We start from the raw sequence: 15,428 nt of genomic DNA on the forward strand, positions 1-15,428 counted from the left end.
ATGGAAGAAAAAAAGCCTTATAACGAATTCATCTTCTTTGAATGCTTCCGGTGAACGCGTGCTGCTGAAACCATCCTATAAAACCTACCCCAACAACTTACCCACACTGAAACGGGGAAGGTCAGCGAAAAGAGGAAAAAAAGGTCCTCCAAAATTCACTACCACAGCCTACGCCAACCTCAGCCGGCGCTAAAAGATTGATAAAACCGACCGCCCATGGAATTCTCCCGATGGAATTCAACAGAATATTGTCGAACGTGGCAGCAGCGTGCTTTTCTCGTGCACCAATATCCCGCCCCTCGAGTCACGCGACCGTTTCTTCCCAGTAATTACCGGCGACGTGCCAAAAACAAATAGCTACCAATGTTTCGCAAAAGCAAGCATATTCCGCTGCCAAGCCAGGTAATGCGGAAGCGCTACGGAAGCAACACATTTCCCGGGAGAGGTTAGACGCTTAAACGAGGAACGCGACGGTACGTGGTGATGGGTAGGGAAGGGAGGGGGATAATGTTCCCGGAAAGACGTACAGTGAGTTTGCACGTACGAGTGGCTTTCCGTACAGTGGTTGACAGAGTGGTAAGAGGTATTGCATTATTTATGAGTTTTTGTGGATGGGCGGCTTTTTCCGAAAAAATGTTTATTTTTTGTTGTTGTTGCGAATTCTTTTTCCTTTTTGTTATTTACTTTGTAAGACGTCCAACATACTTTTATTTTCAAATGTAAGTAGTGCATTTTTTCTAGCACGCACTGTACCGATTTCACTAAATTTTTCTATCGCTTCCAAAACGTGACGAGAACACATTTACATTCACGCAATAGCTCGTAACTTCGTGACTTCCGCCCTTTTGGCCCTCCAAAACAATAGTAGCAGCGTGTCTTTTAAAGCATTCAAGCAACACTGGCTTCGATTTGTTTGGATTTGCTTGTTTGTTTCGGATGGTTAAACTTATCGAAAGCAAAAGGCAATCACGTTTTGCTAATGGCATTCACGCAAAAGCTCCATCCATTTGATGGCTGTGTGTCGGCTGCTTAAACTGTTTGTGCGTGCTGGAATGTCTTACCGAAACTTTGGGTAAGAAGAAGCCAGCAGTTAATTAAGCGAGGAGTGAATAATGGCTGGCTTCGCGAGAACACAGCACAGCCGCGCTTCTCAATTAGAAGAAGTGTTGAATGTCTTCGTCGGATTGTTTCCAATGCACGGTCGGCACGCGGCGGAACGATCAATGCCGTACAGCAAAATTGGAAAGAAGAATGGGAGTCGGGAATTTTAATTGAAATCTGAATGTGGAAACACAAAGGGCCACGCAACTCAATAACAGGATGGTTCACGTGGCGATTAAATTATTAACGCCTTATTGCTGCCAAACGTACCACAAACGCAATACAAGTCCGGATTGTTGATTAAACTAAAGCCGAACCAACCATGCCGCGCGTCGAACTCGTATCGTTTTCTGCTGCACTGCTACATGTGCTTGAAGCATGCGAGCCATTGCTCACCTTTTCCGAACGTTCCGAACACACTCACTCGCTAGCTGCAAATGGACGGCATAATGAACGAGCCTGGAGACGATGGGAACCCATGCCACGGTCACACCCACCGGCAGGCGAGTACGAACCGAGGCTGAAATTTATTACAACCGATTGACGGTGAATGATGGGCGTTGCGCTTCCGCCTCGATGCAGCTGCGGTTTTGGGCAGCTAAATGCATCCGGGTTTTGCAAAATGCAGCGTCCACCCCGTTAGCCATTTCTGCTGCTCGATTGTGTGTGCGTGAAGCGACGATGATGAGGATGATGATCATGAGCATGATGATTGAATTTGCACACACAACCTGCTGCTGGAGCCTGCAAGGAGCACTAGAGATGGTTTGTTGAATAATGTAACCCAACTGAGGATGCGTTCCGTATACGGCCCGGAACGGATTTACAACTGAGCACGGCGACGGGCGCACAGTGGACAACGGTCGTAGCATAAGTGGTTAAAATCGCTTTTTGTTTTGTTAAAGATAAGGATTTACTCCCTAAGGTATGCAAAATTGCCTGAAAAAACGCCTGAAGTTATGCAATCATGTGGAAATGTAACGCTTTATTGCTTGCTTGTTTGTACTGATCACCTTAAAATGCGTCTTGCGCTGTTGCTTTTGCCCTTTTTTAACGGTATTTTTCAAAATGGTTCAAAAGATTTAAAAGACCTTTCGATTAACCGAAATATTAACACAATCGTTTTCCCAAAACGAAAAAATCAAGCATATTGTCCAAAATTCTAGAGCTCGCCAACGATGAAACGCAGCTGCTACCGGCTAGATCGTATTCCCTCCGAAGCGGCATATGAAATTGAACTTGTGAGTAAAACCACAGACACCGCAACGATTCCTGGGAAAGCACCGTGCACGCCGTGCGTCCCGCAAAGTGCTCCGAAGTGCTGTTCGGCATCGCTAGCGGGAGTGTTTTAAGAGCGAAAACGAATGCCAAATGGGCGCTGAAAGGTTCCATTGCAGTTCCACCCAGCGCATTCGCGATGGAAACGGATGGATGGTTGATTGATACGATCGTACAGCTGGTTTGCATGGTGAACAGTGCTGCAAGGTGTGTGTGTGAGAGAGAGAGAGAAAGAGAGGGAGCATAAAACAGCATTCCTGGTGCGGGGCTTTGCGAGCACACTTCATGTTCGAGTGAGCGGTAAGACTAAAACCACTTCCGTCCCTGCACACAACTGCGCACAAATGGATTCAGATGAATTGCTTTAATTTCCACCAGCACGTGTGTACGTATGTGTGTGTGTGTGTGTAAGTAGTACCGTAGTGAGTAGTGTGTGGAGCACTGGGGAACACTTTCTGCGTGCGTTAAAAATGACTTCCCATCTAGTACCGGGACCGAACGGGGATTCCGGGCTGCACAAACGTCTCAAGCATCTTTCATCTGTCTCTCGAGCCATGAATAATTTAAGCTCAACCGTCACTTACCAACCACCAGGGATACATTGGTTTGTCGGAGAGAGGGGGGAGGGGGTGAAAAAACGCTGTTGAAACGAAAAATCAGACCACGTGACACAGCGTCAGCGTGCTGTTTCCTCACCAAGAGCACTTAATGTGCGCCAAATCGGCCAAGTGTAATAATTTCGTTTGATGCACCACGGTCGGAAGGGGCCCCCATGCCTGGTTCATTCCCACTTCATGCTGCACTATGCTGGCGACGGTTGTGCGCACGGTTATGCTGACGGTATATGTGGAACATTTTGCGTACCAATGACTGACGAGGAGAGAGGCGCAAAGTCATTGAATTGTTACGCATAAAGCACATGCCGCGATAGGAATGGTTTAATTGGCTCTTTGCTGTGCGCATTAACGGTACTGATCCGAAGTAATTAATACTGTGCGAGGTGACAGGAAGCAAGCACGCTTGTAGTATTGTTTTGTGTGTGACATTATTGGACAATTTTATCAAATACATCCTTCATTTTTATTCTATGCTTGCTTGCAAAGTCAGCGAAATACTTTGTTGAATGTTGTAGTTTGTAAGATGTCAGTCACATGCTCAATGTTTCATCTTCACTTGGGACGTTTTAAGGGACAACGAGATGATTATGAAAAATTTAACATTCATGTTGCAGTTGTTGCCAGACCTATCATAGTGATGATATGTAAATTTCAATACTAAAGTATTTGAAAACGGCTTGACAACAACTTGACTTCCCTTTCAGACAGAGTACCTAATTCACCTGCACTTAAGCGCTTAAGCCGAATGCTGCACCTCCCATAGCAAGAAGCTCGACCGAGAAGCGATGCCATCATCCATTGCAATCAGATCCAGTTCCGGCACGTTCCTGCAGGATGCCTCTTTAAAATCCCATCGGTAGTTCGGCACGTAACACTGGCTCCATCTCCGGCAGCCTCGACACTGCGGTATTTTTCGAAAGGGAGGGGTGGGTAAAATCACGCCCGAATCGTAAACGTGGCTAACCGTAAACGTGGCACTAAAACTGCTTTACCATCACCTCGATACCTTGTGTAAGCTGTAAGATGTCACAGCCAGTGGTAAGATTCATCATACACCGCTTGACACACGGGGTGTATCACCCTGGAGTCACTTTGATGATGAAGTGGGATTTCTCGCATCGTTCCAACATGCCCAGCGTTGGTGTGTGAGTGTGTGTTTTCTTTTGCACATGCTCAAAAATTCTGTTCATTTCCTAATGGAATCGTCCACTCGGATCGTTGAGAGCGCAACCGGGCAGCAAAGCAAAGGGTGCTTAGCTCGATCAAAGAAACACCGTCACCCAAGGGAGAAGAGGGGCATAAGTGCAGGAAGCAGCCTTTTTTTTTTAAATGAAATGCTGCGCTCAGCAGCAAAAAGCTGAAAGATCTCAAAGCAATGGAGACGCCTGGTCGTTCACTGTCGCGCGCGCACATGGCCACCCACTTACCTCGGTATCCTCCGAGTGGATAATGTTGAACCGCTCGTCACTGCTGTAGGTGGTGAAGCCGATCGTTAGCAGGTGATAATCTTTCCGCCTTATCCATGACACCTGCGCAGTGCGAGAGGGAAAAGGGCGTAAACGTAAAGTCCGTCCAGCACCACCGGCCCACGGCAAAAGGGTAAGGGAAATCCAACGCGCACTCACACACACACTTACCACGCCTTCGCCGATGTTGCGCACCGCGCACGGCAGCACCGCTATCGAGCCGACCTGGGACGCGATCGTCGTGTGGTTATCGGTTTCAAAGTACATCTTGCTGAAGTTACCCTCGGGTGTGGTGGTCAGTTCGCCACCCTCGAGCCGATTACCGCTCGGCTCCTGCTCCGACGCGGCCAGTGGTCTACTACCGGCCGACTTTCCGGCCGCTGCAGTCTTGGCGGTGCTGCTGCTGCCCGAAAATCCCACCGGCACCTTCTGGCCCGGTCCAATCTTGGCCGACTCGGCACCGCCGCTCTCGGCGAGTATTAGATTGGCGCTAGAGATTTTGCTAAAACTACTGCTGCCTGCAGCGGCCATTCCAACCGGTGCGATGGTGGTACACTGGTGGACATAAAAATAGGAACTTTTTTCTGTGACCGAAAAACATAGTTCTTGTCGGAAATATTTGGTAGCCCTGAAAAGGACTGTTTAAGTGGTTGTTGGGAGGTGGTGTTGCGGTGTTCCACAGAGCGAAAACATATTCTAACGGTCAATGTGTTGACCGTTATTCGCTATCACTTCCTCAAAAAAACACACAACAAATGTTTTTCCTATCTTTTTGTCCACCAGTGTACCCGTGGCCGCCACCACCTTCGACAGCGGCGGTGTCCTTCGGGAAGCGGGCGAGTCATAGCCGCTGGTGGTGGTGCTGCTGCTGCTGCCGTCTCGGTTACTATTACTACTGCCAGCCGGGCCACGTTTGCTTCCCTCGAGCGTCGGCTGGGATGGCGTTACCTTGAGCGCACCCGAACCCACCAGCGGGAGCGTTTTGCCCCGGGAGCTGTTGGGGCTGTCCTGCACGAGGGCTTCGAACCGGGGCAGCGCCTCGAACGCAGGAAGCGCGGTGGCTGAGGGCGAAGTGTACGGACCGCCGCCGGCACTGGAGGGACTCGTACTTTCGAACCAACTGCTGCCAGCGCTGCTGCCACTAGTGTTGATGATGGTCGTGGTGGTGGTTGTACTGCTGCTGCTGCTACTGGTGGTGGTGGTTACAGTGCTGGCAGGCGTGGTGCTGCTGCTGGGTGGTGTGATCAAACCTGCAACACAAAGAGAAAATAGAAATGGATTTATTAGTGATGCAATTGCGAGAAGATTTCGTCCCGGAAGAAAGCACGTTTGCAGTAGCAATTTAAAGCCATTTACTTTGGAATTGAAACGAGCGTCTCCCAAGCGTCTTGCTATCAAAGGGCTATCAATTTTGAAAAGCGGCCATATACCAGGGAAGCAGCGGCACCATTAATCACCACGCGATGGGCGCCGTGTTGTGTGCAGGCTACACAACCCCTGGTCCATGATTGTATATTTTCATTTCAATTAGTGCTATTGCTCATCCCCGGCTCCGGCGCCCTCGGAAAAGTTGCGTTAATTGAAATAAATCTTGTGCAAGCTGCGCCTCACTTGCGCGCGTGTAATTGTTGCACGCAAAGGGGCCTCGGGGGAACTCGTGACTCGCCTGAAGAGCAACAATTTCCTCATCGATCATCGAGCGTCAAGCTATTACAATGTATGGTGTAAGGTGTGCCTGTGTTTCTCTCTCTCTCTCTCTCTCTCTCTCTCTCTCTCTCTCTCTCTCAGTGTGGAGTGTTTGTGAGGCGTTGTTTCTAGCTCCTAGCTTCACACCTTCTGCCGGGAACGGGCCGATGGTCTGGTGGCGTAATTTTGTTAAGTAGTTATTTGTCTGCCCGGTTTTGGAAGGGGGAGAGAATGTGCTAAATTTTTCAATTAGGCAAGTAATTTTCACGCAAAACTTTTCGCCAAACTGATGTCGGGCAGGTGAAGGCGAATAGGGAAGGGTGAAGTGAGGGTATAGGGGGTATAGGTGTGAAATGGGGCGTTTTGCGTTTTGGCCTGGGGTTGCTTTACTCGGGCGGTGCAAATTTCAATGTGGCTTCAAGTAAGACTAATGGTAGCTAGAGGAACATACATAGAGGGCTCGTTCTAAGGCTTTGAATGACTTTTTGTTCGCAGCAAGAAATTATTTGTTTTTTTTGGTAAAGAGTACAAAATGAAAGTTCATTCGAATGTAATTGCCCTAATTTATTATCAAAGTTTACACCTAAATAATCGGGCATAAATGAGCAGGCTTTTTGAAATTCATTCATCTTACTGTAATTTTTTTTATAACTGGTAGTCTTTACCATATTAGTCAAGGTATAAGTTAGAAAGCTAAGGCTATTATTAGTTAGAAGTTAGAAGTTATTTAGAAAACACTATTTGAAAATTTTATACAAACTAAGATACGTCGAAGATCCATTTGTTTGGCATGTATCTATTTGAAATGAATTGTATTGCTTTCAAAAACGTTTTTAAGCATCGTTTCAAACTTTTTAGACCTTCTCTTAAGATTTTTATGATATAATATCTAAAAACCTGTAAATATAGAATTTTGTCTTCTAGTTTTATATGAATAGGATTCCCAGTGGTGCTGTATGATTTTCTTTTCATAGTTTTTTGAAGGTATTGAAGCACACTATAAAATTTTGTTACATATTTTACATGTACGTGCTTGTGCTGAATAGTTATTAACCGTAGAGTTCTATTTTCTGAAAATAAATAACAATCGAAATTTATTTAACTTGGTTGAAAATATCATATTATCAAAGCATGATCTATTGTATCCAATAAAAAAAAAGTTGTATTGTGGCACAAAAAACTGGCCTTTATAACCAATGATAAAATAAACTTTAACATTTCTAAAGAATGATTTATGGATTAGTAAAAATACAAATATATTGGAATGGCCTGTTAAAATAAATTAAAAAATCAATAGAACATGAATTAATAATAAATAATTATATAAATAAATACTTAGCAAAATAAAATGATACAGAAATAAATAAAGAATGTTACAACAAATAACAAAAAAACCTAAAAAAAAATTGCCATAATAAATAAATTTCGTCTACTATCAAGGGTAAAAGTGAGTAATGAATTGACTTCTCTTTTTTCTTCTTCTTCTTATTCTTCTTCTTCTTCTTCCGCCTCCTCCTCTTCTTCTTCTTCTTCTTCTTCTTCTTCTTCTTCTTCTTTGGCACAACAACAGAGGTCGGTCAAGGCCTGCTCTCTACTACTAGTGGGCTTGGCTTTCAGTGACTGTTTGGTTTCCCTCCATAGCAGGATAGTCAGTTCTCACGGTCCATTTGGGGCTTGAACCCATGACAGGCAAGTCGTACGAGTTGACGACTGTACCACGAGACCGGCGCTATCTTTACAGTCGCGAAGTTTTAATGATAGTACAGTCAGCTACAGCATTATAACCGTACTGAATTTTGGTAAAAGGTAAATGATTAAAGTACAGTACAATAAATTAAACCGAAATTGAAAAACAACCATTAAAACTACTAAAATGGCTTTACAAATTGCATACAACTAGAGAAAAAAAGCAAGATAAGATATATCGGTTGTGCGGAATGAAATAACAGGCATCGAAGGATAAGCCGTTCCATTTATCTGCACATAAAGTTTTTTTTAAATATATTTTTCAATGAAATGTGTGTTCAATGAAAGATATTTTAGCGATCTTTCGTTTGATGCCAAAATCATATTTCTATGTTGAAAATTGCTTGTTTTACAGCCTCTACTGTTATTGAAAAAAAGCTACTTGTTTGGAAAAGTAACTTTACCTTTCCCAATTAACGATAGCAACATTTAATAACGAAATGTATGCGTACGTGTAATAAAAATTGCCACAGTGAATCAACCAGCTATCCTTACAACCTTACAGCTCAATTGCTGGAATCGATTCATGAAGGTAGATAAAGAAACACACACACACACCAGTTAGCTTCACTCTCCTGCACCATTGATCAATCGATGAAACTTTGCCAACAAAAGCTAACTCCAGCCGTTTCTGCTGATGCTGGGACACGCTCAATCAGGTTTGGAGCGAAAATTTTCCAACGAAACCCATCCAATCATCCAATCGAACCGGCAAGCTTCGACAGCACTGGGATGGGAAGAGTTGTCAAAAGAAAAGGAGACAATAAAACAGTGCGATCGAACTTTTCGTTCGATCCGTTCGGTTGGGTTGGCTTTAAGGATGGTGCTAGTTTTTTATTGTTTTATCTGAGCCTTTCCCCCCCTCCTGACAGTGTAACAGTTTGCAACACTTTCCCGAACGGCGATGTAAACAGACAGTGAAACAGTGTATCTGTTATCTGGTCCGATCTTCCTTACTCTCTCTCTCTCTCTCTCTCTCTCTCTCTCTCTCTCTCTCTGTTCGTTTTCACTCTCGGTCCTCGACAGCACACTTTCTCGATAATCGATGAGATGGAAAATTCAATTTCACCAAGTACTAACTCGACGTTGAGGCTTGATTTTTCACTCCTTCAGCTCTTCAGCCCTTCTCACACGACGCGGGCTGCAACTGGTGCTGATTGGCCGGGCGTTCTGAAACGCGGCCAGAAGTGTCCTTGCATTCGACGCACCGTCTCAGCGTCGCTTCCATGGGCAGTTGAGTTTCATTTTTATATAGTATCGATGCTTTCGCATCATCGGAACATTTGCAGGGTTTTTTTTCTGGTACGGTTTGCAAGCTTTTGCGAGGCAGTTCAGCGAAAGAATAGTCTCACAGCTCATGGCAGACCAGCCACTGTGCGTCTCCTTATCTGTGTGCTCAGTAGGTTGGAATATCGCACCGTACCAGTACACCTAAAAAAGCAGCAGCGCAACTTCCATTCTCGGAATCACATTTTTAATCATTGCGACGTTTTAAAAAGCTGTCACTGGTTGGATCTTTGATGAAATACGCATTACGGAGAATTTGGGAGATTTCGATTCGAGCTGAGAGGGTCATTCGGCAGCTACTGTCATTGGTGCCATTTCGACAGGTCGGTATCTACGAGAGTACAGCAAGCAAGGCTCAGATTTGCTGGGTATCAATTTGAAGAAAAAAATGGTTGGTGGGAATAAAATGGTTGGAAAATAGAAAAAAGAAATCCATCGTCATTCAGGATTGTTTTTACATTACACACATCTCATAGCTCTCCTGGAACCTAGGTACGTTCTGTCACAAATACACTCCCTGTCAGCCACACTCATAGACCATTTTGCTTGCGTTACACTTTTTTTTCGGCTTCCACAGTACATCCCTCTCATGACGTTCCCTCCCAATTTAAAGCCCAACGCTAACTCCGAGACGCAGAAAACCTAAGCTTTCGGAGGAAAATGATGTTGGTATTTGTGGGGCCAAAACATTGATTACCCACAGCTCCCTCCCTCTGCTCGATTGCACTTATTGGATCAAACCGAGCGGAAGGTTAGACTCGTTGTCCGACTCCACTCTGGTGCGATAACTACGCCCTACTACTTTGCGAGGAACGATGAGCTTGAAAATGAATTTTACGTAACATTGCCCTAACCGATTCTCAAAGGCGGAAAGCGTAATGAACCGTTCAGCATACAATGGAAGCTTTCAGTGGAACACGCAGGATAATAACAAAAACAAAACAATCCGAAACAATAACGTCACTTACCGTTTCCAACGCTCGTAGACTCTAAAATGATGAACAGGGTGCACCATTTTGTCAGCTGCGCTAGCCGTCGTCGCCGATCCAGGCTGGTGTTTGTGCGGATGTTGTTGCTGCTACTGCTACTGCTGCTGCTGCTGCTGCTGCTGCTTCTTCTGCTGTTGCCGCCGCTGCTACACATTTGGTCCAGTTGCTGTTGCGTTGACCGTCGGGATGGGCGATCGTCTGTCTGCGGCCCTAGGCCTTTAGTGGGAGCTGGAGTGTTTGCTGTCGTCGTGTGCTTCACACAGTGTTGCAAATGGTGAAGGGTTTTGTATCACCCGCGTTTGCGTTGAATTTGTTTCCCTTCCCCCACTGATTTGTTATCTTTGTTTTTTTTCCTTGGAGGGCCTTTCTTTTCTCAGTTGGTGTGTGAGGCCAGCGGAAAGATAGGGACAGGCCAGACGAGGAAAGAAAGAAAGAGCGATGCGTAGGTGAAACCGGGAGAAAGACACAGTAGCACACAGCGGTAGGTCGGTGGGATGGGGACGGCCGACTAGCCGCAACGTGGCAATGCTCTCGGACGGCCCAAAGCAGTCACTCGTATCCAGTTCGGTGGATCCATTGTGAAAATGGGTAGAAAATTCGCTTTGCTTTCTTTAATCGCTGCTGCTGCTGCTACCGCTGCCGTCGGAAGCTTTTGTGCCTTTTGTTCCGTTCCGCAAAAGGTGATTGTTTCTTGTTTCTAGCGTCTCTTGTCGCGGCTCGCGCTGCGCATCATCACACGCCGAGTCTGTAGCGTCAGCACTGTTGGGTTGAACGAGTCTGAAAGGAGAAGTAAGTTTGTGGGAGAAGTGTTAGAGCAAACGTTGTTCAAGAAGAGGAAGAATGATGTGAAGGCGATTGAATGCAATTGGATTAAAGCGGAAAAATTGATAGTTTAATATGATTGAAGTATTTCAGCCAAACAGCAGTTTTAGTGTTTGAGCGTATCTTTGTGGTAGAATGTTGTGTGGAACCTAATTCTTTATAATTATTAGATAAAGTTTGCCACTTTCTTGAGCTTTTGTTAGCACATTGGTGGATGGTTTTGCGTAACAGTAAAGCGGTACATCACGCCACGAGCAAAGCTGTCAAATCCATCAATGGGGCCCTTTCCGTTGGAAGTTCGTAGGCTGAAATTTCAGCCTGTCTGCTGTTTGCATTGTATAGCAGTTTTCGAGCAGCTATCTAAGTAAGTACAATATACAGGTGGGCTTATCTCAAGGTGTATGAATTTAGCAGACTGATTTTTATCGCTTCTATTTCTGAATGAAGATTTTAAGGGTGTTTTGAGTATTCGTTAAGCCTCCAGAAAGCTTGTTTGAAAAAAAGTTTTCACCCATCCTGTCAAAAAGTGATATTCAAATTTGTCTTCAAAAAACATGCTATGAGACCACCTGGACTACATACACTTTGATTCTTTAATGCACCTTGGAATAAATGTAAACACCACCTTGTTTTGCGATTTTTCGAGCAGATACTCGAATCTATTTCTAGCTTTGAGGCTAGAATAATCTAGACTGAAAATTGCAGGCTAGTTTTGTGTGTGGTTTTGCATGGAGTGTTTACATGGTTTTAGCCTCAAACTGTCAAACTCCATACAAAAAACTGACTAGAATCGTGAAGGGCCCCAATATTTTGGCTGTGGCGTAGCCTCGTGTCTGTTGCAAATTTGGCAGTGAATGCTGAAAGCTGTCAAATCATGACAAGTGATTCAATGACAGGAAAGTGTGTCTATTATTTAATATTGATAGCAACCGTGTAAAATCCATCAACTAACTCGTCACTTGCAATACTCTTATTTTTGTTTTTGGAAGTCTGACATGGGGGCCCTTTCCGTTTTAAGTTCGTAGGCTGAAATTTCAGCCTGTCTGCTGTTTGCATTGTATAGCAGTTTTCGAGCAGCTATCTAAATGGGTACAATATTAAGGTGGGCTTATACCAAGGTGTGTGCATTTAGAGGGCTGATTTTTATCGCTTCTGCTTCTCAATGAAGTTTTTAAGAGTGTTTTGAGTATTCGTCAAGCCTCTAGGAAGCTTGTTTGAACAAAAGTTTTTACCCATCCTGTCAAGAATTGATATTCAAATTTGGTTATAAAAAACATGCTATGAGACCACCTGGATTACATACACTTTGATTCTGGATTCCATCATCTGATCTCTTTAATGCACCTTGGAATAAATGTAAACACCACCTTGTTTTGCCATTTTTCGAGCAGGTACTCGAATCTTATTTTAGCTTTGAGGCTAGAATAATCTAGACTGAAAAATTCAGGCTAGTTTTGTGTGTGGTTTTGTATGGATTGTTTACATGAATTCAGTCTCGAACAGTCAAACTCCATACAAAAAAAAAAAACTGACTAGAATCGTGAAGCGCCCCATGGTTAGGAAGTTTTCACAGCACATACTCTCATGCCCGTACCCGGCTTTTTGCCTAGCTGTCTTTCTATTAGCTTCGATACGCGTCCAAATATTTCCGACAAACCATCGCAGGCAAATCGCTGCAAATATTCGTGTGGGAAGCAGTGATTGAATTTCAACGCGCGAGATGTACGCGTTTGGCATGACAGTTGGGCTCCGGGCGGCTTCCCCATGCGTTTGGCGTTTCGGGTATTTAGTATCTATTTTCGGCCGCTGACTTCCAAGAAAATACGAACACAGCTTTGTACAGCATCCCTTGCCGAGCGACCGAGTGAAAACGACCAAGAAAAGAAAACACGACGTATTCTATGAATTTTCAACTTGGATTACAACCAGTGTATGCAAAGTTGGCGAGTGGACAAATTTGAGATAGCGTTGCGGGGTAGCTAAAGCAAAATAAACCAAACCTCCGGAGGGGAGGTTTGGTGGACACGTGCAACTTTTTACTCTAAGCACACAAAAAAATCGCCTCCCTTCCAAAAACACAACGTACCAAAAGCTTGTTGAGCAAAGTCGGTGTCATTGTTACACTACTGCTTCTCTTTTTGTTTGTGTACATTGTTTGGTGATTGTTTATTTTCTCCTTCCATTCCATTCCAGGCTGAAGGTTTTGCGGTTGTCAAACAAAAAAGCACTGATTCGGCGTGATACGTCACCTCAGATTACCGAGCGGGCAGGGATTTTTTTTCTATTTTCGTCGTGTTGTTGACCAATTTTTTTCTCTGCCAAAAAACGAAAAGCCCAACAGCATAATGGACAAGGAGCAGAGTCGGATTAAGGATTATGATATTGGATGAAATAGCTCCCAGGATCGGCACAACTTCATCCCCAAGCTCGGTGAGGAGTTGCTGTTTGCTTGCTTGCTTGTTTGTTTGTTTGTTTGCCGTGATTTAATGCTGATCTGTGTTGGAATGGGAAATTGTAAATCTCCTTATACCCGTTGCTTTCATTTCAGCGCAAACGGTTTTATCCTTTTTGCTAGTGCTTTATTTAGTGCTGCAATTTGCGTTTTAGATTACTTGCGCGAGCGCCAGCGCTCTCCCTCTCCGGCACGTTCTTCATTCATTCATCCATTGTCTGTTTGCATAAACAGTTGCTCTGAAATAAATGTTGGGACAGTTTCTGTGCAACCAAAAAAAAACCATTCTCTGAAGGTCATGAGAACTGCCCCCGAGAAAGGTTGCAAAAGGTGACGCATATTAATTGCACCTGTTCCCGTGGGTTTGAGCTAGCAAGAAAAGTTACCTGCCCCGGAACGTGATGGATGGAGCTAGTCGAGTGGCAAAAACCGAGCGTGTAAAGCGACCATAAAAAAAAGCGAAACTCTTCTCACGTCTCCACGGCCAGCTGTGTTATGCTGTATCTCCCACAGGGGGGGGGGGGGGGGAGCCATCATACCGCAAACGGTTGACGCAAGCGAACACAAACACCACCCAACACCACCAGCACCTACGCAACGTTTGCTGCTGCCCGAAGTTGCTCACTAATTAAGTCATCCATTGTCAAACAACGTCTTGGACAGGCACAGTCAGCACCTCTGCCCTACTCCACCACCACCACCCCCAAGCACCTTTTTCGCAGATCTTTGTTTGGCGGTGAGGTTGGTTGAAAAATGTCCTGATTCGGAACAAACTTTTGCCGTCTCTCTTCGCACACACACGCGTCCCCGGTACATAACCTTACGTTCGAAAAGCGATAAACAAAGCACCTGCCGTCAACTCGTTTTCCCGCTGTCCGATTCCCCTTGGTTGTGTGTGTGTTTGTTCTAGCGTCGCCAAAATTGCCACTCATTAGTCAAACTCGACAACTTTGATGCGTCGTACCGTACCGCCTGGGCTGTGATGTGCCGAAGGAAGTTGTGCGTGTCTTTTTTTCTCTCTTTTCTTTCCACTCCCTTTTGACAGCGCTGTGAACACCGGTTCACCGCCCGGAGCATTATCTTGTAGCGGTGACATCTCCATAAATCAAACACCTGGCCGAAAAATAATGATCCAATTTCGTCGCTTGCGGCGCACGGTTACGCAATGCGGGCAAAACAACGGCCGCAAAGTGGGATGGTGGCGCGGGCACGCGTTGCGAAATGAAATGGGAAGGAGTGGAGGGGGGGGGGGTGGTAGGTGCTGTGGGAAGTAGTTAAAATTTAGTGTCGAGCCACTGTTTGCTAAAGTGTGTTTGGGATGAGGTAAGAGGTAAAGGATGGTAGTCTCCGCAGTGGAATGTGCACCACCACCAACAGAACAGCACACAAATCAGCTTAGCATTTGGAAATCTATTTAACTCATTAAGCTCCTTTTCGGAAGGCTGACGATGGCAGATGAGGATTATCAATTTGAAGTAACTTATCGCGCTCTATTTGGAAGATGCGAGTGGGTTATTTTCTGGGATCTTGTCATGTAATACTCAGAACTTTTTTTGTGTATTGTGTTTAACATTTAATAATCGAAAAGATGTAAATAATTTTCTAATCCTTTGATGACTTTTAAATGAGTTTTACTTACAATAAGTCATGCAAAAAATGGCATCAATATCAAAATAATCAATGGGAAATATGCAACAACTCGACAATTGGGTTGTCACAATTAAACACATTTTCGTAGTTTTTTTTTTCTCTTTTTTTGCTTTATAAACGATGTTTTTCTTACTCAAAAGATTTCATTACTTTCAAACGAACTCTCTCGTATCGTGTTTGCAGTCTCTCTTAGTAACTGGCAAATTTGCATTTAATCTGTGTGGTTGAATACTTTCTCTTCTATCTCCCTAATGAGCGGTAGAGCTTTTCATCTTTAGAAGGTTTCATAATGCTAAATATCCTTTACAAGGGATCAGTCAAGTTTGCAGCTTTT

The 15,428-nt window shown here is 44.6% G+C and overlaps 1 protein-coding gene across 1 annotated transcript in view; it reads right to left on the bottom strand.

Moving 5' to 3' along the window:
- LOC120957818 (uncharacterized protein DDB_G0271670-like) overlaps positions 1-15,428 on the bottom strand; it is a 47,944-nt gene that overhangs the window by 4,988 nt on the left and 27,528 nt on the right. Inside the window, exons 3-6 of the mRNA XM_049608137.1 lie at positions 10,150-10,947; positions 5,243-5,712; positions 4,634-5,098; positions 4,424-4,525 (exon numbers count right to left, since the gene is read on the bottom strand). Of these exons, the coding sequence (XP_049464094.1) occupies positions 4,424-4,525; positions 4,634-5,098; positions 5,243-5,712; positions 10,150-10,324 (1,212 nt within the window). The 5' untranslated portion in view covers positions 10,325-10,947. The remainder of the gene's footprint in view (positions 1-4,423; positions 4,526-4,633; positions 5,099-5,242; positions 5,713-10,149; positions 10,948-15,428) is intronic.

The sequence above is a fragment of the Anopheles coluzzii genome, chromosome 3 (genome assembly GCF_943734685.1).
Source record: "Anopheles coluzzii chromosome 3, AcolN3, whole genome shotgun sequence".
NCBI lineage: Eukaryota > Metazoa > Arthropoda > Insecta > Diptera > Culicidae > Anopheles > Anopheles coluzzii.